This window comes from Ambystoma mexicanum, chromosome 2p (genome assembly GCF_040938575.1).
Source record: "Ambystoma mexicanum isolate Mex_15411 chromosome 2p, UKY_AmexF1_1, whole genome shotgun sequence".
In the NCBI taxonomy this organism is placed as follows: Eukaryota; Metazoa; Chordata; class Amphibia; order Caudata; family Ambystomatidae; genus Ambystoma; species Ambystoma mexicanum.
The window spans coordinates 1,258,387,153-1,258,414,535 of record NC_090923.1 but is presented as its reverse complement, the minus strand read 5'-3'; the positions used below and the strand labels follow the sequence as shown (position 1 = coordinate 1,258,414,535).

General features: G+C 44.9%; 1 protein-coding gene across 2 annotated transcripts in view; it reads right to left on the bottom strand.

Moving 5' to 3' along the window:
- LOC138567407 (lipopolysaccharide-induced tumor necrosis factor-alpha factor homolog) overlaps window positions 1-27,383 on the bottom strand; it is a 227,460-nt gene that overhangs the window by 138,390 nt on the left and 61,687 nt on the right. Inside the window, exon 4 of one of the 2 annotated variants that reach the window (XM_069645581.1) lies at window positions 15,208-15,240. The exons of the other annotated variant lie outside the window; for it this stretch is intronic. Coding sequence (XP_069501682.1) covers window positions 15,208-15,240 — 33 coding nt within the window. The remainder of the gene's footprint in view (window positions 1-15,207; window positions 15,241-27,383) is intronic. 2 annotated transcript variants of the gene reach the window in all.

Genomic DNA, 27,383 nt, shown 5'->3' with positions numbered 1-27,383 from the left:
GGTTATTGGATAACAGCAATTTAGCTGTGAGGTGGCAAGCCTAATAGACAAGGTAGTTTTAGAGATGATGGCTAGGCCACCGCCTTTAGCATTATGTCTATCTACTCTGAGGATATGGTGGCTGTCAGGTACAGCTAACATCAGGGTAGGTCCTGCCGCCTCGTGGAGCCAAGTCTCTGTTATGGCAAGTAGGTCCAGGCTGACGTTGCTTAGAATGTCAGAAATTTCAGTGGCATGGGCTACCATGGATCTGGCGTTGATGAGTGACCCTTTTGGTGTCAGGGTACACTTAGGGTTAGGATTGACTGAAGGTTTGATTGAGTGTCTATTTTGGCTCGGGTGCTTCTTTGTGTAAGATTGGGCAGGCACCGGGTTTGGGATGTTTGGGATGTTTGTTTTAGCTGCCCGTGTACACTTAGCCAGGTAGTCATGGGTAGAGAGGCGTCCAGTGGTATTATTTATATTGTTTCTTTTGGGTTCATAAATGCAGGGTAGTCTTGCCCTAAGTCTCATGTTTCTGTCTATAGGTGGGCTTGTGTTCAAGGTTGCAAAGGCCATGATGGTGAAGAGTCCAAAACGTAAGTAGGTAGGTCTGGGTATTTATGTTTTTACTCATGGTAATAGGGGTTAGCCTAAAATCAAGATTCACAGTAAAGGCTAAAGATGCAATGTGCAAACAGGTAGGCGCAGTTGAGCAATAGGGTTTGCCTAAACTCAAGATTCACAGTAAAGTCTAAAAATGGAATGCGCAGGCAGGTAGGTACAATTGCACCTTCCTGTTCCTGGTGTGTTCGCGCTTGCCATTTAAGTTGTGATTTCTTTTAGCATTCTCATGGATTGTGGTGGGTGGATTTTATATTTATTTTACCTCTGAGGTTTTTCTTCAGCTCAGAGTATTAAAGAGCCATGTTTTTAATAGTTCCCTGATCTTGAGGTGGTCCTCTGTAGTTTGTATTTCCTTTGGGAGTGAATTCCATAGTTTCACTGCTATACAGGAAAAAGCTGATCCCCCAAATATTTGTTTTGACTGTTTGTGTTCGAGGCGGATGTCATTGCTGATCCTAGTGTTCGTGTTGGTTTGTAGATGGTGATTTTCTCCTGTATCCATTCCGCTCCTTGGCAGTGGATCCCTCTGTTTGTTATGCATAGTGTTTTTAAGGAGATTCATTTTTGGACTGGCAGCTAATGCAACGTTCTCAGTAATGGTGTGATGTGTTCTCTTCTTGTAAGTTTAAGGAGTAGTCTTGCAGCTGTGTTCTGTATTCATTGTAGTTTCCTCAACAGGTATTCTGTCATTCCAGTGTAGATGCTGTCGGTGTAGTCTGTTTTTGACATGACGAGAGTGATGATGGCGATTGTTCAGTGTGTGAAGAATAAAAAGGGAAGTATTTTATTTATCATGTGTAGGTGGAAGAAGCATTTCTTAACTACTGCATTTACTTGCGGTTTTAGTATTAGCTCATTGTCCATCAGGGTGTCAAGGTTTTTGACCACTGGTTCTGGTGAGATGCCTAGTTCAGCGAGCCATGGAATGTGCTGGTTGTTTGCCAGGTCACTGGGTGTAATCATGATTTTGGTTTTGTCCGGTTTAAGGTTATTGGTGCACATCCATTGGTTTAGTTCAATGAGGCAGTTGGTCAGTGTTGGTTTTTGCTCTTCCCTGGTTTCGATTTTATAGACGATTTGGGTTTTGTCTGCTTATTTGTAGCAGGCAACGCTATGCTTTTTGATGAGGTTGGTCAGTGGGGTCTTGAGTATGTTAAAGAGTAATAGTGAGAGGAATGAACCCTGTGAGACTTGTGAAGAATCCTATGGATCCCTCACTAAAGACCTGCCTAAAGTCTCCTCCCAGGTGGCCACGGAAAGGCAGATGCTTCCAGATCCTGGCCTTACGGGTGGTGTACTGTGGGAGGATCAGCTTGGAGGAGACAAGGCCCAGGGAGATGAAGAGATCCTGTGGGATGTGACATGGTACTTGTATTCTGAAAGGAAGTACCTTTCTGGATTACCAAAACAGGTAATGGCATATGGACATTATAATGTCCCTGACCCACATATAAGATCTATGACTCTGGGTACAGGTCCTGTAAAAGCTCAGCAAACCATGTCAACAGAAAGATATTTTAAGAATAAACACCCTCCTTACTCCCAAAGTTATAAACCGGCTTGTACTGAGAAGGTCCTGTTCCCCGATACTCTGAAGTGCAGAGGCTGTGCACCGGAAGGGGTGCAGGAGAGCTGTCTTTCTCCATGTGAGCCTGACTGCTGTGGTTACAATGCAGAGAATGTGTTGGAGACTGAGGGAAGGAGCAGTTGTCAAGCCGTGGGTCCCCGGAGTGAGAGAGGCTCTGTAAATGTGTGGCCGGACTGGCGACACCTTCAGAGAGGAAGGGTGTGGGTCCCTAAGCAGCCAGAAGCAGTAGAAGTTGTGGCAGAAGACGTGGAAGTGGTGCAACCCATAGAGCAAATGTTAAAGAAGCTGGTGAGTGAAACCTGGCCTTCTAATACCTAGCGTGAGCATTTTCTGCAACAGTATCCATTTCCCTATTGACTTGCATGTGGGTTAAAGTGAGCTGAAATTATTAAGCTGTAAAATTTGAACAATGGAAATGTAACACTTGCGTATATTAGGATAGTCCTTTTAGTCGCGTGAAAAGCAAACTCTGCTTTAAATCCATTGTTAATCCCATAAGAGACTGTAACTATTGGAAGGAGTCACTAATTAAGAAGAGTGAACATTGCAAAGGCAATTTCTGAATACCTAACCTTGATAAAACCATTGTTGAAACCTTTAACTTGTGAAAACGACATCATGAGTGGACGATTGTGTCTAATTGTGATTCACAAAGGAAGACTGAACTCTATTCTTTCCTTTAACGCAGCATACCTTAAATACACAAGAAGTTAATAAGGTTTAAAAGTGTATCTACTATTGAAGAAGAGAGCAAGCATTGCCCAAGCCAAGAGTTTCCCCATATTGAGTTAAACCAACCTTTCTTAGAGTTAAGAAACAATCTAACTATTGCTGTGAATCTAATATCAGTTCGACTGGCCTAAGATACATGTGTGCAAGCATTGCCTGAAGCTAACAGAGTGGCACCAAGGTTTCTGGGTAATTACTTGGGATGATAGCTGGCAGAAAGGTAAAGGTAACGTTGGGGAGGGAAACTGGCTGCTTGTAAAGACTATTTTGAAGTTGACAGAACCTGTATTGCCAGAGACAGTGGAAGACAGAGAGAAGTGAGTCTTAAAGGCAAACCCAGGTTATTTTTGTGGTAGACAGACAAGAAAGGCAAAGAGGCTGGCCCTTTTGGAAGAGAGATATTCAGAGGAAGAGTGCCTTGCTTACTTGATGGTGTTGCAGTACTTTAAAGTGAATATTGTTGAAGCCTGTCTAAAATACAAATCACTGAAGTTGCGGTAGTAGTTCAAAGTACAGAATCTCTCGTGGTATATTTGTCAGTAGATGCAACATTGTAATAGCCTAAGCAAAGTGGAGTACTGTGAGACAAAGGTGACTGTTCTCATGGGGAATCAATTAGAAATGAAGTTGTTGAAGTGGAAGCAGCAGCACTGTGAAGTCATCCTGACAAATATACCATTGTGAATTCTAAAACTGTAACTAAGGAAATACTGTTAACCAAGAACAGTGTTCCACTGACAGTTGTACATATTGCATTTCTTTTGAACTGTGGCAAGTCCTCTTGAAGGAGTGACAAAGCATCATGGCTGGGATTACCATTGGTGATATTTGGTGGAAGTGGAAAGTTCATCATGAAGAAAAGAGTTGCTATCATTTAAAATTTCATTAACAGACCTTGACTTTGACTTTGAAACCTCAAGAACTGATTTGAGACATGTGTTTCTTTGGTTGAACATTAACAGAATGTACCTTGAATCCTGCGGAAAGAAATTTACACAGGGCATTAGAACGTTATTAAGAAACTGTGAATGTTGTTTATGTTAACTTGAATTGCCATATATTTTCTTTGTGTATTTGTTGCTTAGTGTAAGGGCCAGATATCATGTGTTAGAGTGTATTTCTTTAGCTTTGGTTAGGCAGGGAAATCCTCAGCAGAGTAGGGATAGTGAGGCATTTTACTATCTTTTGAGAATAAAATGACATGTTTTGATAAATCATCAAACAGTTTTCCGCCTCACATTATTGACCCCTCACAGACTCCACATATTGTTTCCTGAGGTGCTGAGTTGAATGACTATAGCCTAGCTGTTTCTGTTCTTTTTGTCAGGAAGGACTTTAATCAGAGGTGAGCAGTGTTGCCGATCCCAATCTTTTCTAGTCTGTCGATGAGAGTGTTGTGGTTGACTGTGTCGAAGGCTACTGAGAGATCGAGTAGTATTAGTGCACAGTTGGTGTTGGAGTCTCCTTTGGTCTTTTGGTCATCTCAGATTGATAGTAGCACAGTTTCCATTCCTCTCATGGGTCTGAAGCCTACTTGTGCCTTAACCAGCAGCTTGTTGTTTTCAACATATTCAAAGGTTTTGCTTGTAGAGGCACCTTTCTAGGAGCTTTGCCAGATATGGTATGTTTGAACATGGTCGGTAGTTGGAAAGGTCTTCCACGTTTCCTGAGGTATCTTTAGGAGCGGTTTGATGCAGGTGACATGAAGGCTTGTGCAACAGACCGTGTTGCTGGTGAGAGGTTGAAGGGGTTGAGCTAGTAATCTGCCAATGTTTGCTTGGTAAGGATGGCTTTAGAGATCTGTGGTGGGCAGGGATATGTGGGAGAACCCGTTCTGTTGCTTTGATCACGAGGTTGCTAAATGTACCTGTTGAGGTTGGCAAGAAGAGGTTTCATCCGTTCATTGGCTCCGGTGTTGATTATTTGAGATGATCTGTGGAACTTTTTGACCTGCTTTGTAGGATTAGTTGGATGTTATAGATTTTGTTCTTAAAGTAATTGGCATGGTCGTTATATTGTTTTTGTGTAGGGGTCGCTGTGTTTTTGCACATAGATGGATTTCTCATCTTGTTTATTATCTTGAACATTTCTTTCTGGGTGTCGCCTGCTTTTGCAATCTGTTCATTGTAATATGTCTTTTTGACTGTGAGCATTTTGGCTTTGTATAGTCTAATTTGTCTTTGGTATGTAGTTGTTCATGTTGGTCATAGTTTATTCTCCATTCTTTTTCTAGTTTTCAGTTTGTTATCTTCAGTGCTTTGAGATGGGGCGTGAACCATCTTGCCATGGTTTTCTTTCATGATGGGTAGAAAGGTTTTTCCGGTGCAATGTCATTTATTGTTTTCGTGATCCATGTTAGGATTTCATCTGTATTTTCTTCTATTTTGGTTGCGTTTAGGTCAGTGAGTGATGGTTTTGTGGCATCCAGTTTAAATTTTAGGTCTACAATGTTGATGGTTCTCCACTTTCTTTTCCGGGTTGGTGGGTCATTAGGGCGAATGTCAGATATCCTTGATGGTGGTTGGATCACAAAGGGTATAATGAGGTTATCGCTCCAGAGGACTTGAATTGGTGGTGCAGTTGTGACCAGGTTTTTGATGCTGAAGATGGCATCAAGTGCTTAATGGCCATGTTGGTGACAGCTTCTATGAAGGTGTCTACGAATGTAGGGTCATGTTAGTGGCCTGTAGATGAGTCCAAACGTTATAATGGTTTCAGGGTCTAAGGTTAGGTGTATGATGAGTAATTTGCAGTTTGTAAATGTCTAGTGCTTGGGCTGTTCAGGTGGTCCTTGTATGCCACTGCCAGTCCTCCTCCTCTTTTTCTTTGTCTGTTGGCTTGTTTGAGATTGAAGTTGTTGGTTATGCAGTTGTGCACTATGACCTTGTAGTTTTGGGTTAGCCATTTTTCAGTGATGAATAGGATGTCTATCCCTCTGTCGGGTAGCAGATCGTAGATTTCTGCTGGGTGTTTGGACATGGATCTGGCGTTGACTAGGTGGCAGTGTATCTTTGTGATTCTTGTGGTTTGTTTGGTTTTTGGCTGTGTCTTTTGGTGACCATGTTGGTGTTGTTTATTGTTTCTGCTTGATGGCATGTTTGTGTCTGTAGGGGTGGACTCTTCATTGAGTAGTTCAGTCAGGGTCCGTATTGGGTTGATGTTTTCTTCGAGGTCATCTCTCTGTCGATGCTAATGGTGCCTTTGGTCAGTCACTCCAGTTTTGCGTGATGAATGGCATGGTGGTGTTGTTTCCTTCTAGTTTGTTTCTGTGTGTTTCATGTCTTTCTCCTTGGTGTTCTTTTATCCTGTTAATTTCTTTGAGGTTCTTTGCTTTCATTGGCTGTCCGGGTGAGTGACGGGTTGACATGAAGGGTATTAGGTAGAGCTATGTTGATCTTGTTTCAGGAAATGGGCGTAATTCTTCCCAATATGTCCTCCTTCGTAGCCACCCCAGATGGGCCACGCTTGTCTGTTTCCTTCTTTACCATGTCCTGCCCTTCGCCCTGCACCTCCGAGACTGTTTCTCTCCTGGTCTGAGCCTGAGGGTTAATTGCCTTCTCAAGTGTTTTCACAAGTCCATCAATGCCTTCAGGCCATTCATGGCGAGTCACAGGGTTGTGCCATTCTAACCCTCAGGGGTATGACCCTTAGAGATCATCCTGAGCAGCGCAGCACCTTTTCGCACAGTGCGCCACTTCTCATTCTCACCCTTTCTCAATCTTTTATACCAGGCCCACTGTTTGTGGCCCCTCCAGCCTCAAGGAAGCATGTTAAACAGTCACCCATTGCCAGACCACACTAGTCTTAATTGTGGCTTCTCTTCAGCTCTCCACCATAGTCTCTAGCAGGCAGATGCTGCCATTAATACTCCTTGCTGCTGCCAAGGGGCCCACTTGACCTTGTCTCCCACTTGCAGTGACAGCTCACCCATGGTATCTCACCCAACCTCCAGGGCTCTTCTGGGCAGGCCTACACTGTCCTCTCCACAAAGCAAGACTGTCTCTCCCCTGGCAGGGAACCGATTGACCTCAGCCTCCCTTGTATCAGGTCTCCAGCACCACCACTCGGTCCAGCCTTGCTTCACTATCTACTAGCCCCCCCCCCATCCTCCTGCTCTTGATCACCAGTGGGGCCACTCTTAAAGTGGATCAGGTTGCAGTTTCAGTCGTGCCCAGGCTCATGAAGCCCTGCCAGCTCATTCGCTCACCCTCTCACGTAAGAGAGCATCTCACTCCATTCTGGTCCTCCTTTTGTGTCCCTGAATAGTGGGGGTACCCAGTGGTGATTTAGGCATTCACACAATGGCCTTTGTTGCTTTGCTCCTCAATTGGAATGGTAGCTCCCCAGCTGCACCACACAACAGGCCCTGTGCACCTATGGGTGGGCCTTCACAATCCTCAAAACAGGGAGAAACTGCTCCTCTCCCTGTGGGGGACCGATGCCCACTGATCCATTGTCGGTCTTGATAGTCCGAGGCTCAGGCTGAGCTACACCACTTGCCAGGCACCCTTGTCTTCATGCTTTCCTCTCCAGGGGCCACTCCACCCACTCTCCTCCATCTGAGCTTGTGGGTTAATTGCCTTCTCAAGCATTTTCACAAGCCCACCAATGCCTTCAGGCTGTTCATGGCGAGTCACAGCGGTCTACCATTCTAACCCTCAGGGGTATGACCCTTATAGATCAGCCTGGGCACCACTGCACCTTTTTGCACAGTGTGCCACTTTTTTTCTCACCCTTTCTCAATCATTTATACCGGGACCACTGTTTGTGTCCCCTCCAGCCTCAAGGTAAGCACTTTTAAAACAGTCCCCCATTGCCAGACCACAAAACTCTCAATTGCGGCTACACTTCAGCTCTCCACTGTAGTCCATAGCAGGCAGATGCTGCCTTTAATGCTCCTTGCCGCTGCCAAGGGCATGCAAGGCCTTAGCTCCCACTTGCAGTGACAGCTCACCCCTGTATCTCACCCAACTTCCAGGGCTCCTGGGGGCAGGTCTACATTGTCCTCTCCACAAAGCAAGACTGACTCTTTTATTTATTTATTTTATTTTATTTGTTTATTTGTATTGCGCCGACTGCTCGCAAGCATTGGGGCGCATACGTAGAGACAAGAACACACAAGAAATGACGAACAAGTGACGGGGCACGTCAGAATATTGTGGTAATAGGCACATGGTGGTCCAGGAATCCTATCTGTAATTATTTAAAGAGCATGGTTTTACGTTTTTTGCGCAAAGAGTAAAGGTTTGTTTCCAGCGTAAGATAAGTCGGTAGTTTGTTTGACTCTCCCCTTGCTTCACTATCTGCTGGGGCCCCACATTCTCCTGCTCTCAATCACCACTGGGGCTGCTCTTAAAATGGATCACGTTGCAGCGTTGGTCGTGATCAGGCCCATGAAGCCCCGCTGGCCCCTCCACTCACACTGTAACATAAGAGAGCACCTCACTCCATTCTGGTCCTCCTTTTGTGTCTCCGAACAGCGGGGGCACCCGGTGCTGCTTCTGGCATTCACACAATGACCTTTATTACCTTGTTCCTCAATTGGAATGGCAGCTCCCCAGCTGCACCATGTGTCAGTCTAGAAAAATGGATACCTCTCATATTTGACGGCAAACGTATTTTGGTGGCCGTGGGCCAACCGTCTCATGCACAATATGACAGACATATAGGTTTCCGAGTTTGCCAATGAACAACCATTTTGATGTAACAAGGATCGCCATTTTGTTTTCGAAACCATTGCTTTCTGTTCTTATTGCTTCGCAGCACATTTTCTGCTTACACTGCTCGACTGTAAAACATTGTTGTCTGCACGTGAAAGGACAAGGCCGCAGGGCCGCGAGGATAACAAGAGTTCGTTGAAACACAACGTAGGCAGCGGCAAGAAAGAATGCCCGGCTCCCTCCCGAATGTAGCCTTGAAGCAGAGCTGCAGGGCATTTAATCATTTCGCAGCTGCCAGCCAGTCTTGTTATATGGTAGAATATGTTAGAATAAAGCAGCTAAAGGCTTGAATTATGCTCTTCTTACGGCCCCCCTTTACTGAGCCCTGTAAAGCGTGTCGGCTCCCAGGACACGAATAGCACCTCATAGATAGCAAGGTCTGGAATGTGACTCTTCCCCCGTATGTAGCTCGCTTTCAAGAACAGAAGCATTGTGTTCTGTTCAACAACTGAAAGATGCCTCCGCACTTGCAAATTGCATATTGTTACTAGAATAGATATTTAAAGGTGTCATAATTGTCGAAAGTGTCCATCATCACACCGAGTTCAAAGAAACCCAATAAAAGTGTGGTGTTAAATATGTCATAGCTGATTGTATGATATGCGTTTTGTATATATGTAACTGATGTACGTAATTCACTCTCTTGCGTCCCTCGAGGTCTAGAGATACACGTTGCAGGGCGTGAGACCGAGTTGGCCAACTGAGACTATTTGCTTTGCAATAAACCCTAGCTTTGGGAATACAACCTCGTGTCTGGCGTATCTATTGTGTGTGGTGACTCGCCTTGTTTCCATAGACGTAAGGGACCCCTAGGGGCCCCTTTCACATGCACCACCCTCTTCACACCTATCAGTGGCCCGCCAACATCCTCACAAGAGGGCGAAACTGCTCCTCTCCCTGTATGAGACCAGCGACCACGGATCCATTGTCGATCTCGATGGTGCGGTGCTCAGGCTGACTTACACCACTTGCCAGGCACCCTTGACTTCATGCGTTCCTCTCTGGGGGCCGCTCCACCCACATCCTCAATCCACCGCAGGCCAATGTCAGTCCCACGTGGCTTTGCTGAAGACTCAACTCCCCGATTTACGAAGCTCCCATGGAAGGGGTCCTTGCTCTGCTACCCAAATTGGCACCTTAAAGTACCCCGCCAGACAGCACTATGGGGGTCCACGCCATATGCAACACCTTAAAGAATGGAGAAGGTGCTGGAGGTCTGCTTCAGGCATCCATCTTCACCATGCCCTCTATTGTTATTATTATTACTATGGTATTTATTGTGTGTGGACCTACCTTCCAAAAGCAACGGGGCACTTTACAGAGGTATACAACAATATGGATGTACAACAGAGCGGTTTACAGAGGTATACAACCATACAGATGCATAACAGAGCACTTTTCAGAGGTAACAACAGAACAGATATGCAGCCAGGGGTAGGATACATGGTGGCTGGGAGGAGATGGGCGGATGGTGTCTAGCAAGTCAGGTGGCACCAGGGGTGATGTGCTGGACTAGGTTTTGAGAGTATAGACTCCTTGAAGAGGGGGGTATTGAGTTATTTTATGAATTGTAGGAGCGTGGAGGCAAGTCTGATGCTGACGGGGAGGAGGTTGCATATTCTTGGGGCGTAGGAAGAGAAGGCTTGGTTTCTGGTGTGTACCTTTTTGCAGTGGTGGATTTCAAGTCTGCATGTGTCCTGGTTTCCGGTGGTGCACTGTCCACTGAAGATGCTGAGTTTCTCCACAAGGTAGCTGGTTGCCTTGAGGGTGACTGCCTAATAGATGTTGCAGCAATACTTGAAGGTAATTTGTGCATGCAGTGGGAGCCAGTGAAGGTCGATGAGGGTCGGATGATGTGGTCATATCTCCTTAGATCCTTGTGAGGCATCCAGCCGCAGGTAGGACACTTCTCAGGAGCACAAGGGAGGACAATGGGAGGCCTTTGAGGATGGGATTGCCCCATCCAGGTGGGATAGGACCAGTGCTTAAATAGTGGACTTAAAGCTGTCCAGTGGTAGGAAGGACTAGACTTTTTGCAGGAGGGATAGCTGATACAAAGCTGTCTGAGTTTTTTTTAGATATGTGTGTTTTGAGGAGAGGTGTTTGTAGATGTGGAACCCGAAGGACTTGGCGCAGGAGGTGAGCTTGGGTGTGAAGCCCTCAGGGTTTATGGTTGGTAGCTGGGTCTGTATGTCTGGGTGTTCGGTGTTGTTGGTGAGGAGTAGGAATTCTGTCTTGGAAGGGTTGTGCTTCAAGTGTGCACTGGACATCCAAGACTGGATCAGCGAGAGGGTGGTTTTGAGCCTCTGGATGTTCTTGATGGAGTCGATCGTGAGGTATAGCTGTGTGTCATCAGCGTATTAGTCGATGTGGATGTTGTGTGTGCCTAGGAGGGCTCCCTGCGGCTCCATGTATAGATTGAGGATCACTGGGTAGAGGATGGAACCCTGCAGGACTCCACAGGTGACGGTAGCATTGGGGATCTAGAGAAGTCCATCTGAACAAACTGCTGGCGGTTGGCGAGGTAGGACTTGAACCAGCATAGGACAAGGTCGCTGATCCCCATGCGCCAATGTAGGGCGCCTGTGTCTATTGTGTTGAAAGCAGCTGAGAGGTCGAGTAGAACCAGGAGTCTGGGGTGGCTGTTGTCAAAGATGTTGAGGGCATTGTTGACCATCTGTATGATTGCCGTCACTGTGTTGCATCTAGGTCTGAACCCGGATTGGTAGGTTTGGAGGAGATTGCTGATGTTGATGTGTTTCTGTAGTCGCATGGCTACCGCTTTCTCGATTATCTTTCTTAAGAAGGGAAGGTGGGTAATGGGGCAATAGTTACCTAGGTTGGCGGGATCCAGAGTGGGTTTCTTTAGTATAGAGAGGATTTGTCCTATATTTAGGGTTGATGTGAGCTGTTAATGATCTCCAGGTAGGGAAGGAGAGATTCCACAGGGAGGGTCTTGAGGATGGATGCTGTCAGGATGTCATCTGTATACGATGTGGCTTTGAGGGCAGCCAGGATTTCTATCAGGTCTTCTGTAGAGAGTGTCCTGAATGTTGTTTAGGGTCTGAAGATTTTACGAGCAGGGACGTGAGGTGGGTATGTGGATGCAGAGCTGGTGTCCATGTGCTGGCAAATATGACTGATTTTGTCGATGAATAAGGTGTCCATGGCAGTGGATTTTTTCGATGGAGGAGTATGGCAGGGTTGGGTAGCAGGTTGTCGCAGTGTTTGACCAGTTTAAACAGACTCTGCTTTTGTTGTCAGCTTCTGCTATGGTGTTCTGATAGTAGAAGGCCTTGGCTGTGTTAATTAGTTGTCGGCGGGTCGCTCAGACTTCCTTTAGGAGCACCAGGTTGGATGCGGTCCTAGAGAGGTGCCAGGTTTTCTATGGTTTCCTCATGACTCTTTTGCTTAGGTTTAGTTCTTGCATGTACCAGGGTGCTGATGGTTTTGGTTGGCAGGTGCATGGTTTCAGAGGTGCGTGTCAGTTGATGGAGGCTGAGAAGTTGACATTGAGTGCTTCCAGTGGAGAGTCGCAGTTCGGTTGGGGTGTTCGGTCCATGTGAGGTGGAGGTTGGCGAGGTCTTTCGTGGGGGCTTCTAACAGGAAGTTTGTGAAGGACCTAAAGGTTTGTCTGCTAGGTTTCTGCTGGGAGTGCTTGACTTGGGTGGTATGTAGGATGTTGAAAGGCACGGCCAGGTGGTTATACCAGTCAAGCGAGAGAGGAGGGCAGTGCAGTGATGATTAGGTTGAGGATGTTACCTTTCTCGTGCACTTTGTATTTCATTGCTGTGTGAGGCTGAGGGTTTCGAGAAGGCTGAGAAGAGCTTCCTTCATCGGTTTGGTGGCCTTGTTGCCTGGGTGGATGAAGTCACCTACGAAGATGTTGTTAGCTTGTGTGAGGGACATGTTTGAGACCAGGTCGGTAAAGTCTCTGATGAAGGCGGTGTTGGGTTTCGGTGGACTGTAGATGAGATTGAAGGAGGCTGTGTCCGCCGGGGAGAGCGGCGAGTGACAGGAGAGGACTTCGAAGGAGCCAGTGTAGTCTGGTGCAGGGCCACAAGGTCTTGTTGATGACTGCAAAGCCTCTGCCTATATTGTTCAGACAGTCTCTGCGTTGGATGCTGTAGCCATCAGGGACACAGATATCTAAGATGTGGGTGGAGATGGGTGTCAGTAGGGTCTCAGTGATGAAGATGGCTTCAAGGTTGTGTATAGTGATGAGGTTGGCGATGTCTACTGCATGTGTGATAGTTGAGCAGACGTTGGCAAGCATCAACTTTTGTGCTGTGGATGGTGAGAGAGTGCTGATGGGCTATAGGCTGATGTGTGTGAGGTTGCTGCATTGAGGACTCCATTCCTTAGAGGATGGTCAATGTTGTTGACTTTGCTTGGTGATGGCCTGTGGGGATGGCCTGTGGGGATTGAGGGAGAAAACACATGTCAGTGCGTGCTTACATGTTGCCTGAGCAGGGGTTCAGTCCCTGGGTCCTCTCAGTCTGAACAGATCACAACAGGAATCGCCCTTTTCTTTGTCTGCTTTTCACTACAGATGCCCTTGATCTAAGAGTTAAGAGCAGAAAGGAAGATGCAGGGCTAAGAAGGTTGGTGGGGCTTAGGCCACGTGACCTAGATTCACTTGCACATGCTCACCAACTGCAATAAAAAAGAGGCTAGTGGGCTGCTTAAGTAGGGGAAAAGGGTGACAAAACAGGAAGATACCAACAGTTCAGCAGTGATTGGCAGGTGGGTGGGGCTTGGGCCACATAACCTAGATCCACTTGCACCTGCTCACAAGTGAAAAGGAAAAGAGATTAGGGGGCTGCCTAAGTAGGAGAAACGGGCAGCAAAACAGGAAGGTACAACAGTTTAGCATTGATTGAAAGGTGGTTGGAATTAGTCCACGTGACTTAGACTCTATTGGTCTCCGGAGATAATTATTCACCTCTTCTCAGCCAAACAGAATGCTCAGAGAGCAGTCAGTAACTATTATTATTGACTGCATTTTGAACATTCGCACTTCCCAAAGCAGACAGTGAAAGAACAATGCAATTTTGTGGAAAGATATTTTTCAAAAATGCATTCCCTCTCTGGAAAGATATTTATTTCACGCAACATTCAAGTTAACACTCCACAGAGAAAGCTAAAACATGGCAAAATGCATTCACTTTTTATCATAGAAATCATGTACTTTTATGCAACACCTAATGCATGCACACATTAAACCTTTTCCAGTTTCAGCAGTTTGAAATTAAAACACTTAACTTATGAAGACAGCCTTGTTATTCAAATACTACAAAAGAAAACCTCTTTAATTTACGTACACAGTTTGCGCTTTATTTTATTTAATATCTTAACGTTTTTTAGTTCACCACCAAAACTCCAAATCATGCATTGCTATTATGTGCCAAAAGCCCTATAGACCTTGGAAGTGGTAAGTATTGTTTGGGATGATGACCCTTCTCCAACGTACCCTCAGTCTATAAGGCTGTAGAAGATGTTAATAGACTAATGCCTTCTTGGCCAATCCTTTGAATTAATTTCAAAATGGAGATTAGGTATTAGGTTTAGCTCATGTTTATCGATACTCCAAAAATGGATGCGCTTCCGAAGCATGCCAAGTTTGGCATCCTTCCATGATTCGCTGTGACACTTCAAACATGTCAGGAATAAAGTCATGTCTATAGGGGACTGCTGGCACTCCCATACTACCCTGGCAAAGTGGCTCCATATTTGCAGGTCTCAAAAGTGGAGCTACATCATACACATTGACCACAAGAGATCACAGCAACTGTTCTCAAAACAGATAGGCACAGACATTGATTTTACAGGTGTCCAGAAAGCATGTGTAATATAGTAAGCGCCACGATGCCTTTGGGCTGTTGCGCGCTACAAATGTGAATAAATAAATAAATAATAGTACACCCATCTGGGCACCAGTGGCTCATGCACAGGAGCAATTGGAAATGAGCATAAGGAAGCTGAGGCCGGGGAGGGCAGATTCAATGCCATTACAAAGAACCACTTCAATGCACAAGTCGCACTTAAGTAGACAAGGGGCCTCATTACGAGGTAGGAGGTAGCCATGGTGCCTTTAGCACCATGGCTACCCCCTTACCGCATTCCGGGTCCGGGTTCCCGAAATAGGGACTTAACGGGTCATTCCAACCTTGGATGACCCGGTAAATCCCTATTCCGGGAACCATTCCCCATTCCCATTCAAGCCCCCATATGGCTCAATGGGAATGGGGATGGAGCTAATAACGTTATCGTTATTAGCTCTGAAGTCCCTTAACGGGTCCCTTCCATAACGCCTGGTAAAACCAGGATTTAAGGAAGGGACCAGCTAAGTGACCTCGGAATAGGGTGCTAAGGGATTACCGGCACCGGTGTCCTTACCGGTGCCGGTAATCCCTTACCACCTACCTCGTAATGAGGCCCAGAAACAGGCTGCACTCTTGATGAACTGCCGCTCCCCAGACACTCAGTGCTGCATGTTGGCTTCTAAATAACTGACAGAAAAGGGTAACATTTCAAAAGCTCAGCAAATCTCTGGACAAGTACCTGTTTGTGTTCCTCCTTGCGTGGGAGGCGGGGCTGCAACAGAAAGCAAGAAACACAGAAATCAATGAAAGGCAAAATGATCGACCATGGTGACTTATAAGGAGCTTATTTGAAAAATACATTTGGCAACATTAGATGAGTTTTTAACGAAACGCTTCGGCGAAATAGACACGGTTGCAGAAACAGTGCAGAGGAGCGGGCAGCAATGTTTCAATATAGGTTTAAAAGTTAAGAAGCCTGACTTTGAGGGATCACGTGGAGGGTTGCTCTGTGATATACATGAATGCACCGCTTATGATAATGCAACACTATGGCACATAATAGCAACAGGCTTCAGAAGTGTTTTCAAGCGTGACAGATTTTCTTCCTTTTTGTTTAATCTGAATAGACCAGTCACATCAAATTAAATAGAGCGTTATTTCAGGAAAAAAAGGGTTCTATAAACGCACTAGTGGTCGAAGTGAGCGGGAACGGTGGGGAGCAGTGTTCCACTACTTTTATTTGTTACTGTTAACAGCGCCATTACTTTTTGCAACCATTTTCATCATCCCAGAACTGTTCTTTGTGAAGTTAAAGCCCACTTATTCATTTTACCACCTGATATCAGTTACAGCTGAGCTAAACTGAAATCAGTTTCAACTCAATTGGCAGTCTACCAGCATGACTGCAACCCTTGAAAACTGTGTTGCCCGTTGCTCCCTTCCTTCATACTCTGTCCCCTACTAAAATCACAGTTCCACTACTTTTTTGGTACAATTCCATCACTTATAAAGCGCGATATAGTTCTAATATCTGAAGTGGAATCAGTATTCTCTAACTGGTTTTCAACTCCTCACACAGTAAACCAAATGTTGAAAGAGTAAAGAGGGTCAGAATTGGCGTAGCAAGGCATGTGCTGTGTAGCGCAGTTTTTGCGAAATCATTGTGAATTGAGTTATCCTATTGCACCAGTGGTAAATATAGGAACAGTGCAGCGAGCGTGCTGCTGTGTTAGATGGCAGGCAAAGCCTCAGGCCTTCCTAGAAGATGGGATTGACAGTTGCCATGGGAACCAACCCTGAAAACAAAGGTTTATAAGAAGGGCTAAGAGAGGCACCCTTGTGTTTTTCTATAGTCCAGATTTTGCTGTTTGAGGTCCTTGTAATAGAGTTTGCTGCTTGTGGTGGGTGGAATCTGACTGCAGAACCTGTCCTTTACACAATGGTGACCAGTTTTGCTGTATTCATAGTCAGTTGACACCCCTTCGGTGGCATGGACTATGTTGTCTTTGTTTTGTGATCCACCGTAAAAAGGAGAGGAAGTCTTAAGAAAATGTCTTAAATATAATCTTTTTTATACTCTGTATTGTTTTTTTTGGATACGTTTTAATGTGCTGTGCTATTCTGCCTATATGCTGATTTGATTTATTGTATAATGATGAGCAATTATTTGAACTCTGTTTTAACTTTGCACTTTAATGGATAATATTATCTGAATAAAGTTCATGATGGTGATCTGACTTCAGGCAAGAGGGTAACTCACTACAATAGCAGACTTACCAGGAACTGAATGCACACTTCTGCAAGGCAGGTTGAATCCCCCTCATAGATATTGCTTGTTTGCATATGGAGCTAAGGCCTCTGTGAGGGTGGAGATCTGTGATGGACTGACGGAATCCGTTCATGAACAGGGGGATCATTGTAAACATGATGCCCCTAAAATGTCCCTTTTTGCAGACCTCCACTATTGGGGGCAACATCAACATGAGGGGGGTCTTATCATAATAGCAAGCTCCCTGTGGTGGAGGGTGGTAGGACCTATGGCAACCACAGTTTCAAAGGATGTTTGGACAGTGGGAATTCTGTCCACAGAATGATAGAGGGTCATTACGACCTTGGCGATAAGGGGTTAACGGCGCCGGAAATGGTGCCGGAGACGTCAACCCCTTACCGCCCCATTACGACTCTGCTCGCAGGACGCGCAAAGGGTGCCTGGTAAAACCAGGTGCCCTTCGCGGGTCCCGCTAGCAGACCAGGCTAACAGGCCGTTGTTAGCTCCCTCCCCATTCCCATTGAGCCCTATGGGGGCTCAAATGGGAATATGGATGTACCGGGTCGGGGTTACTTGAATGAGGAATTACCGGGTCCTCCAAATTGCGGCATGAATACCTCCAAGGTTGTAATGACTCCCATAGACTTTCAAGGCCACGGGGGTACAGGTTGCCAGTAGGGAGAACTAATGGCACCCCCTCTAAGATAGTCCTAGACTGCACCTGCATCTGGGAGCTTCACCAAGAAGGTGCTGCATGAAGGAATAGTTACTGCACCTTGGTATGTGTGGAGTATGTTACTAAGTTATCTCACTTTGGGACTTGGGCAATAGTATCACAGTAGTAGACTGGATGCTACTCCAACTGAGCTCTGTTAAAACATTGCTTGCAGTTGGACCACTGCATCAGGTGGAGTTCTGTGAAGAAGATAGATTTTTTGCATTCTTAAGGGTCTGAGCCATCCGGTCCTGTCCCAATCCAAAACAAGATCCCACTGGGAAACATTGCATCTAAAGGAAAAGCAGGGTGCCCACCATAGACAGATGTCTGTCTGGTATCTGAGAGACTTCTTGTTCAAGTTAGCCTGCAAGGTACTTTGTGTCATCCAATGTGAATTGAGACACACCTTGGCTATAGGTCAGGCATGAGAGTCCAGGTAGAACCTCACTCTATCGTGAGTGGATTCTATTCTGGCATAGTTATGTGGCATTATTGAGCGACAGCTCAGAGTTGCAGATGACATGGTTGCTGGCAATATGTTTTCCGTGGTGGCTGATATACGCTTGCGGGTTGTTTGGCAGTGCATATATTGGCACATTGGTCTTAGCTATGTAAACAAGTACTGAGGGGTTTAATGATCACCCCGGCACCAGAAAGGAAAGCCCATGTTAGGCCTCCCATGCAAAATGCTTGTAGCTGCAGGAAGGGCACACTGGCAGAGTGAAAAGCTCTTAAAACTGAAATTCTGCCATACTATAACAATGCCGTTAGGGGCCACGGATCCCCCGGCAAGCCTGACCTGCCGGGTTATCAGGCCTCCTCCTCATCACCTGAATCTTCGAGATTCCTGAAGCAAGTACAGCCGCGGAATGGGGAAAAGCCATTAGGGCTCAAAAAACCTCCATGTGGAAGATGGTGTTTGTCTTCTATGTTCTTAGTTTCTCTGGTGTCGTTTGTAAGGAACTCATTGTGGCAACAGTAAAGACAAATACAAGTGATCACAGCTCGAGGGTGCTTATCAAGCTGTATATGCAGGTAAAAATGCCTTATCTGAATCTAAATCTAAGATGGGAGCGAGCTACGACCATCAAATAATATTAAGGCAGTCCTAGTGGCGTCTTGTCAAAATAAAAGGGCCTATACGCAGAAAAACCTAATGCCAATTCTTACGCTAAATACAAACAAAGAGTGTGGGATGAGGTTTCATCAGAAAGAAAGAAGTGTTCACAAATGATAAGTCAGGATGTGGTAGTCAGGGTCTCCCTTCCCCATGTTTCAAGCATGGGACAAGGTGGGACTCCTGAGCACAGCACAAGTTTGAGCTTTCCAAACACGAGCCAAAGTTTCCACTCTTAGTTATCAGAGCCTTCAGTAGTTAAGTCTCTTTTCTATAAAAAAAAGTCTCTTGCCTCTGAGGACCTAATGTATGACAAAAATAACAAATCAAAGTTCTTTTCTGCTTGTGCCTTTGGTGATGCTTTCTCACCTTTGGATCCCCCTTTTCCGGGCTCAGATCGACCAAAATGTTCCCTGCAATATCAGTACCTTCGGTGGTTAACTTTCTTGCTTCCGAGGGTCTAATAGTGTACAAAAATTATAAAACAACAGTTCTTTCCCGATTGTACTTGAGTTGGTGTTTCTTCAGCCCTGGATCCCCCTCTTCCGGGCTCAGACCCCTCTCAAATATCAGCCTCCCTCTGTCGAGTTCACCCTGGCTTGTATTCAAAACATGTCTCTGTTACATTCACGTGTCGGTGGGGTGATAGCTTCTCACCCCTGGATCCTCCTCTTCCGGGCTGAGTCTCTTCTTGAATGCTGACCTTCCCTCTGTCAGCTTCACTATGGCCTTTTCCATTGGGTAATGGCTTTTCACCTTTGGACCCCCCTCTTCCGGGCTCAGATCCCTCTGGATTGGTTGTCTTCCCTCCGTCGGATTCACTATGATTTTCAATACAATCTCTTCTGTGAGATTCGCAAAGCTCAATGTCCTTTTAAACAGTTCACCATGGACATCCCTCTGCCGCGTTCACTTTTGTCAACACACTATTTATTCATTAGGACTTTTGGCTTTGCCCCTATCGATCGGTATCCCTCTGCCGGGTTCACTCTTGCAAACTTTGTCAATCACACAGTTTCTTGAACAGTTCTTGTGATTCAGGATTCACTTCCCTGAGCTTCACAATCATCTGACGGCCAAAGACTTTCGACTGTACAGAAGATTTTACGAGACCCCTCTATGACCACTTTGACCCCTTTTCACGCCTTTTTCCAAGGCCTTCTGGTAACGGTAGTTTCAACAATAGGGTAGTCACCCAGAGTTTCCCGAGTGAGCACCCACGTGGTGCCTGACTCCTATGTAGCTGGTTTTCCCCTTTCGGATCAGCAGTTCTTTGTACTCTCTCTAATTAGCCGCTTGCTATTTTTGTTCAACACAGTTCGGTTCTTCATCGTCTCTTTCCTCGACTCACTGGCTGTGATGAACGGTTTGGTCTTTCTTGCTTCTGGAGTCTCTCCCTAGCTTGGTTATATCGGAGGAGGGCCCTGTGTACCGTTGACATCTGCTGCAACACCTGCTAGTTATTTTTCGCGGTCTTAAGATTCCTTCTGTGGAGGTTTCACAGGCCTGGCTTGGAAAGTGCAAGGTTGCTTCTCAGCTTGTCACCCTCTCGATTCGCGCTGTCTTTCTCCTCCTCTTGAAATGCTGTGCTGAGTTAGCTCTCTCTTCGTACGGTCTGCCTTGCTCATATTGTGCTCTCGTGCTCCATCTTTTATCGCTGTGGGGAAAGGAAAACGCCGTCAGGTGTGTGCAATTCTGGTCAATTGCCTGACTTTGCTTGACCCTTGTGGTGGGACATGTCAGGTAAATGACTCTGGTGTTTGTCCGTCTTCTTTTGTGGTGTGTGAAAGTGTTTGTGTCAGAAAAGGGCAGTGGGGGAGTAGAGTGTCTGAGGATCCTACAGGGTAGGATGGGGAAAATGTGTTATGAAAATGGGGATACCGTGTCTCACCCGCCGGTGTGCCACTTCCACTCCCCAAGGACCCCCCATCCAGGTGATCCTCCCGCACTAGTCCACCCCCAGGAACTGGATCCAATAGCGATGGCCGTGTCCTGGCCACCTGGATGCCAGATCCCAAGGGACTAGTAAGTGAGACACCTTCAGGTTTCTCACACCTTGCAGGTTGAAATAGCCCGAGCACAGGTAAGTCAACTGAAGGGTAGGCTCCAGGGTTCCAAAATGCAAGTAAGTCAGAGAACCCTAAATGCTCCAAGTGTCAGCTGAATAGAGAGCTAGGGAAACACAGAGTGGTCTAAAAGAAGGAAGAAAGAGATCACAATGGCCTGGAAGCCAGTGAGAAGGTGTGAACTGGTAGAAGTACCGGGACTCAAATGGAAACAAGGATCAGAGAGGTCTGATCAGAAATGGGACACAGTATGAGGAGTGCCAGAGGGAGAGCGACACAGGAGTGTGGCACCAAACTGGAAAAGGGAAAACAAAACGAGACAGAAATAGAGCAAAAGCTCGAAGACAGGAAAACTAGCGTTTGGCCAAAAGAGAAAAAACAATAAGGGTTGCAACGCGCAACATCAACCCGCAAACTGATGATAAGCCCTCTTATGTCATCAGTGATGTGATCTGTGATGTCATCATTGTGGTCATAGGCTGCGCAACAGGGAGCGCAAAGTTAAGGTGGCTTTAACTGAATTTCAGGGGTTTTGTTGCGTTAACGTTAAGTTCTCACCTTAACGTCCCTGCAACTAAAGTTTGTTCCTTGAAAAAAAAAAAAAAAAAAAATATATATATATATATATATATATATATATATATTTTTTTTTTTTTTAGGGTCATTTGTAAAATAACATTTTTCCCATGTAGGCACATTTTAGGTGAAACTCTAAAGTAACATTTTTTAAAAAATGTAACTCCAGGCAGTGAATTTATCTCCTCCCTTCCTTTTCTCATAATTTAAATGTCACCACCCCCAGACGCTATCGTAGGCATGGGCCAGGCTGTGGGGGTGAGGTGAGAAGAAAATGACCAGTTCAGCTGCGCGAGATCATAAGTTAGCACCTCCTAAAAAACATTTTCCATGGAAGGGGTTTGGAGAATAAAACAGACTTGCCCTATGGCAAATGGAACAGCTGCTAAAAATCACAAAAGGAGATCTGCTGAAAAATCTGCTGGGTGGAAATATTGGAAGAGTGCTGGAGATTCCCATTGCTGGGGATACCAGAAAGCAAAGGCTGTGATACTTACCTGGGACCATAGAGGGGTGATTGCTGTGGGATCCCATTGACTGAAGTGCTGCCCAGAATCCTGTTTTTCCCCAAAAGCACAGTCCTGCTCAGTCTCCATGAGTGCCAAGCCCAGAGGGTTCCAAAAGTAAGTAGATTGTCCAACCAAATTTCAACGTGGGGATCTGTTTAAATAACCTATTCTCTTTCATTAGGGGGTTCCCTTCCATTAGTGGGAGGGGGAGAAAATTGGGTAGACCCTTAGCATATTTGACTGTATATAACTCCCAAATAAATGGACACACAGGGGAGCTTGAAAGAATTCAAAACGTTCACCCTCTTTCTTACCGGAAAATATGTTATAGCCAACTAAAGTAATTGGGGTGTCCTACACACAAAGCGAAATTGATAATTGTCACTATTCCCAATACTTGTATTTAAATAAAAAGGGGTTTTTGCCAGCACGAAAATCCCCAAAACGAAATTCATAACTGTCCACATTCCCCGGCACTGGCCTTTTAGTGAGGTGGGGGGTCTGAAAAACGAAATTAATAACCATCCCCATTTTACTGTCCAACTTCCCTAACATGGACCCTTAAGTGAAGGGGGCGGGGGGGGGGGGTCTGAAAAACAAAATGAATAACCAATACCATTTTCCTGTCCAACTTCCCCAACACGGTCTCTTAAGTGAAGGGGGGGGTCTGAAAAACATATTTATAACTGTCTACGTTCCCCAACTACAGGCCTTTAAGCGCAGGGGGGGCTCTAAAAGCGAAATGAAATAACTGTCCACATTTTGAACCCTGGCATTACAGTCAAGGGGTGCTGTAAATTACTAACTGTCTGGTTTTGGGGTTGGGGCAGAAACAGTGTTTTCTCAAAGTTAAATTGAATAAAGCCTCTGAATAGAAAAGTGCACTATATATTAAAAGTGAGTTAAATTAAGGACTGGGAAGCATTGCTTAGAGCGCAGCACCAGTGTAAATTCATGTTTACATGTGATCAAATTGAACCAAACTGCTAGCCTTTTAAGCATGCAGAAAAAAGAAAAGGCACCGCACTGCATATGTGAATTGATTTTGCTCATTGACCATGGTTGATTATTATTCAAATTGTAATCCACATTAAGTAAAGAATACAGTTTGTCATGTTTCCATGTGCTGATGGGCTACTTGTTATTAAAAATGTAATTGCAGGCTATGTGTTTTTGAAGATACAAGTTGAGGGACTAAAGGATTGTGACTTGTGTTCGCCAAACCAACCCGTGTCATCCATTTATGTGAAACAAGATGTTTAATTGTGTGCCACAGAGAAGCTGATGTACGTCACTGTTTAGTGCAAGTTTTATTGAACCTATACTATAAATACATATACTTTCTTTCTGTACAGCGGCCTGGTTCTTGGCTCATTGTTAGCGCAGGAGGAGGGATCCACGGGGCTATTTATGAGTCAGAAGAAGGGCGTATTTGGATCCTGAATTAAGGGTACATTGTGGGCTCTCTCAGGTTGGGGGACGACTCCCTATGTTGAGTATGGTCTCCCAATATACTGTGACAGTAGCACCTATCAGGTTAGGTGGTATATTTTCTTGGATAGCTTTCCCAGCCACGGCTGGCAGTGTATGGACTGAGACGCAGCAGTGTTTCTTTTCCAATGGTGTTGTGATTACCACTAGTGACATTACAGCAGATGGCACATTTCTTGGTGGGAGGCAAATGGGAGTTTAGGGCGGGCACCGCTACTTCAATTAAGTTCCTTCAATGATTTAGGAAATTCCTTCATAAAGTAAGTGGCGACCCTCAGAGACCCAACATACACTCTGTTGGTATATAAACTGAAAGAGAAATATTGTCCGATGGAAATGTTTTCATCAGACCTCGGGTCGCCAACAAATCTAGTCGACCCTACTGATAATGTTAATTCAATCACTTTCAACTTATGATATTGATATACCATAAGTCTTTAAGTGATCAATTAATCTTTTAATGATTAATCATTGTTTGTGAAGAAGCAGAGTCTGAGTGGTGCCAATGCATTTCGGACCTTCATAATGGTCCTTCTTCAGGACGAGCTCTACAAATTCAAGCAATATACTTATTTAGAAGTTGTTAGCGAAACTCATCAACCAGACAACCACATACACATGTTAACATGCCAATACAACAATAGCCTCTTAGAATGTCCAATGTGGCAACACAAAAGTAAGATATAATGAAGTTCACTAGATACCTGTGATTCACTGCGCCTAGTATATAGGTGCGTTCAGGGGTCAAGTCCTAAAAATTAAAGTGGGGGTACTCATCAACAAATGTAAATGGGATGCGACGTCGCCAGAAATTAGCATATCAAGGTGAAATATGCACATTTCATTAAATTGGCTTTGCATAACCACCCAAATTGCACAGGACGAATGGCATTTGCCTTTCACAAAAAGGGAGGATATTTTCCTCTAATAGTGTTTTTGAAAACGTTAAAAGGTGTACATGTTTTAAACTCGAAGAACCAACACAAATGTTTTCCCTAGATCTTGCAGTACCAAAATGCGACATTTCACCTTTAGTTGTTTGTTAGATTTCATCAGGTTATATAGTGCAGCGGTGAAGTGTCTGGCCTGCAAACCTAAACTTGACCACTGCGGTTTGATCCCTGAGGCCAGCTTTAATTCATACATTCAAAGGGGAAATTCAATGTTTCTCATTTTAGCTGGGGGGACTGAGTTCACCCTCTGAATAAAGTTGGGGGACTCCGTCCCCCCGCGTGTACCCTTGACTTGAGCCCTGGGTGCGTTTATGTGCATGTTCTTTCACACGTTTTTAACGTCTATGTGCTGTCGATCCACTTGTAGGTTCATTCAAATCATCCATCCCTTTAGTGCTAGTTAACCACTTCCGTTTTCATATTTCTTGGTCTCACCTTTGGCTTGCTTGGGCCCTATTTATGCCCTATTTTGATGGGCATGACAACACCGCCCACTATGTTTTCTAGGTAAAACCACCGGCATTAATACTGCCCCTTTTTAAAGTAATTAATAATGACCAGTTTCATCCATGTGCTCAAATGGGTGAAGGTACATTAAAATACCAGGGGTATTATTACAGAATGTATTCTCTATGCACCTCTACCAATGTCATTGTCACTTAGTCCTTTGTGATTTTACGAACATTCTGTTCCCCCTCTTTTAAACTATTCACTAACTGCAAATGGGTAAGAAGCCCAGCTCGCTGGCGAAACCCCAGTTTTATCTGGTAAAGCGAATGATTAGAGGTCTTGGGGCCGATATGATCTGAACCTAAACTATTCACTATGAATACTCATGAAATTCAATACGCGAATGTTTTTTCAACCCATCTGATCAAAGCCATTCCTAAATGGTGTCCTTTTTTGTTGGGTGTCCTGACCCACGTTTAAGCTACCCTGCTACAACATTTGGTGCTGTGGGCTTAGAAAATTCAAGATGGCAGAAAACCCACATGTGCGCTGAAATCCAGGAAAGCTGCGCAGTTTGTGCGCCCACCAAAATGGTTGCCTCACTTGCCACCCACCAGTGCGAGAATGAAAGGACGGGTTGCCATGAGGGAAATGGGTTGCCAAAGGAAAAACAGTAGCGCCGGTTAGCTTCAAAGCGCTTTAAAACCACCATTGGACTACCCGCACAGTAGTCTGAAACCATTGGGAATGGCAATGCTGATTGCCAAATGCAACCTAGAAGTGTGGGGAATTCATTTCTTAAATCCCAAAAATGGGTGCAGTACCAGTACTCACCACTATCCAAAAGCCGGCGTTTTAAAACCACTCTGTGTGTTTTTCTGAAGGCAAGCCAAATGCCTATTTCAAACCTTGCAACATGTGCAAAATATTTACTGAACACCAGCAGACATTGGCAGAATGGAGTTTTGTGTGCCTACAAAATCTGGGAAATGAAGAGCCCAAAAACAATGCTTATAACAAAAATGCTATGGAGTCAGCAGCTTAAGCCTAACTACAACTGGATTTAAAACCACCAAAATCGAAAATGTTAAATTAAATGAGTGACCTATGTTTGGTGTCACATGCCTTTGTAACTGTTGAAATGTCATAGTTTTGCGCTTAGAATCAGCATTCTAGCTGCATGTGTAAAATTACAAGTTATTTTAAAAGCAACAAAAAGTTAGCTGAAGGTCTGACTTAAGGAACTTGATTTTGCCTAGCAACTACCCATCAGCAGTGAAACTTGAGTCACCACTGTGTTCCCAGGCCAACCTTCCTTTTGCTGCCCAGGCTAAGGATATGCCATCTATCTGATAATTGAATTTCCTGTGCTCTGCCAGAGAGTGAACAAAGCCCTCTCCACTCAGGCAAAGGTTTTTTATTACAGACGTCGTAAAAAGTGGCTTCCTCCTGGAGAAGCTGGGAGGAGCACTGCCTGTGAGAAGCAAGCTGGCTTGGCAGAAACTGGAAAGACTGGTTTCTGTACCATGTGACCTGAAAAGACACACCCCTGCAGCAAGGATATGGGTTTATAAAAAGGGGGATAATTCATAGAGCGGACATGTGAAAATTTTATAAATGATACCATAATTCTTGTGATTTTTCTGCCCACAGTTTAAGACGTGGTAGGAACCGGTGGTATGTTCAGGGGGGTTTTAGCGGAAAAGTGGATATTACTCTAAATGTGTGCATGTTAAAAATCTGAAACTTCATCAGTTAATGTCCCTACCCCCTGCACACATGTATGTAAAGTTGGGTCCATGTCGGAAATTGGAAAAGCAGTTAAAAAGTCAATTATGTACACTCTTTGAATGCAAGCTCCGAGAATGAGCAGATTTGGACATAGACATGGCTAAATTCAGCCACACCATGTATATGTAATTTTAAACAAATGTGTACCTGTGCAAATATGTTTTTTAGGTCAGATATAGATTGTGTGTAAAGTTGACAGGGGTGGGTTCTCTGTATCATAAACAGACCTCATCCTGATGACACTTCATTTCATTCCCCCAATCAAGTAAGAAATGGAAGTTTGACCAATTAGAAGCTGAGAGAGAGGTAGGGTCAGTGATGCTAGAACACACCCACATTCTAAACACATAAAAGCAGACAGACAGGACAGATAGGACCTTCAATTCCATTTGCTGCAACGCACTCTGCCGGACCATACAACATCTAGAGATCCAGACTTCAAATTCATCAAACCTCCAGAGAGCCAAACTAGAGACTTCAATCTATCCAAAACTAGAGACTTCAATCTATCCAGAGCAGAGAGACCCAAAGAACCGGTGCCTAGCAGAGACCAGACCCCTGTGAGCAGTTCCAGAGGCCAGGCGCTGTGAGCAGAACCCGGAAAGACCTGACCAGACTGAAGTCCGTGACCAAGTCGCTTTCCTGTTCAAAATCTCTTGTGAGTACTTAGCAAAACTCAGAACACATCTCTTAGTTTAAATTCATCTAATTCAATCTATTTAACATAAGTAGAACTGCCTCCTAGCTGTCACCTGTCATTCTAGCTGCAAAAAATTTGTCACTTGTCATTTTGAAAAAGTGTGCGTTTAAAATTTACAAAACCAAAAACGACCTTTACTAAATTACTCATATCTCCGCAACCGTTTGGGCTAGAGACTTGCAATAACTTTCATTTGGAAGCTGAGATCCCAGGCTTTTCTAGGACCCCAAAACGGTAGAGATAGTCCTTGCGGTTCCTTTGTAATAGCGCTCGGC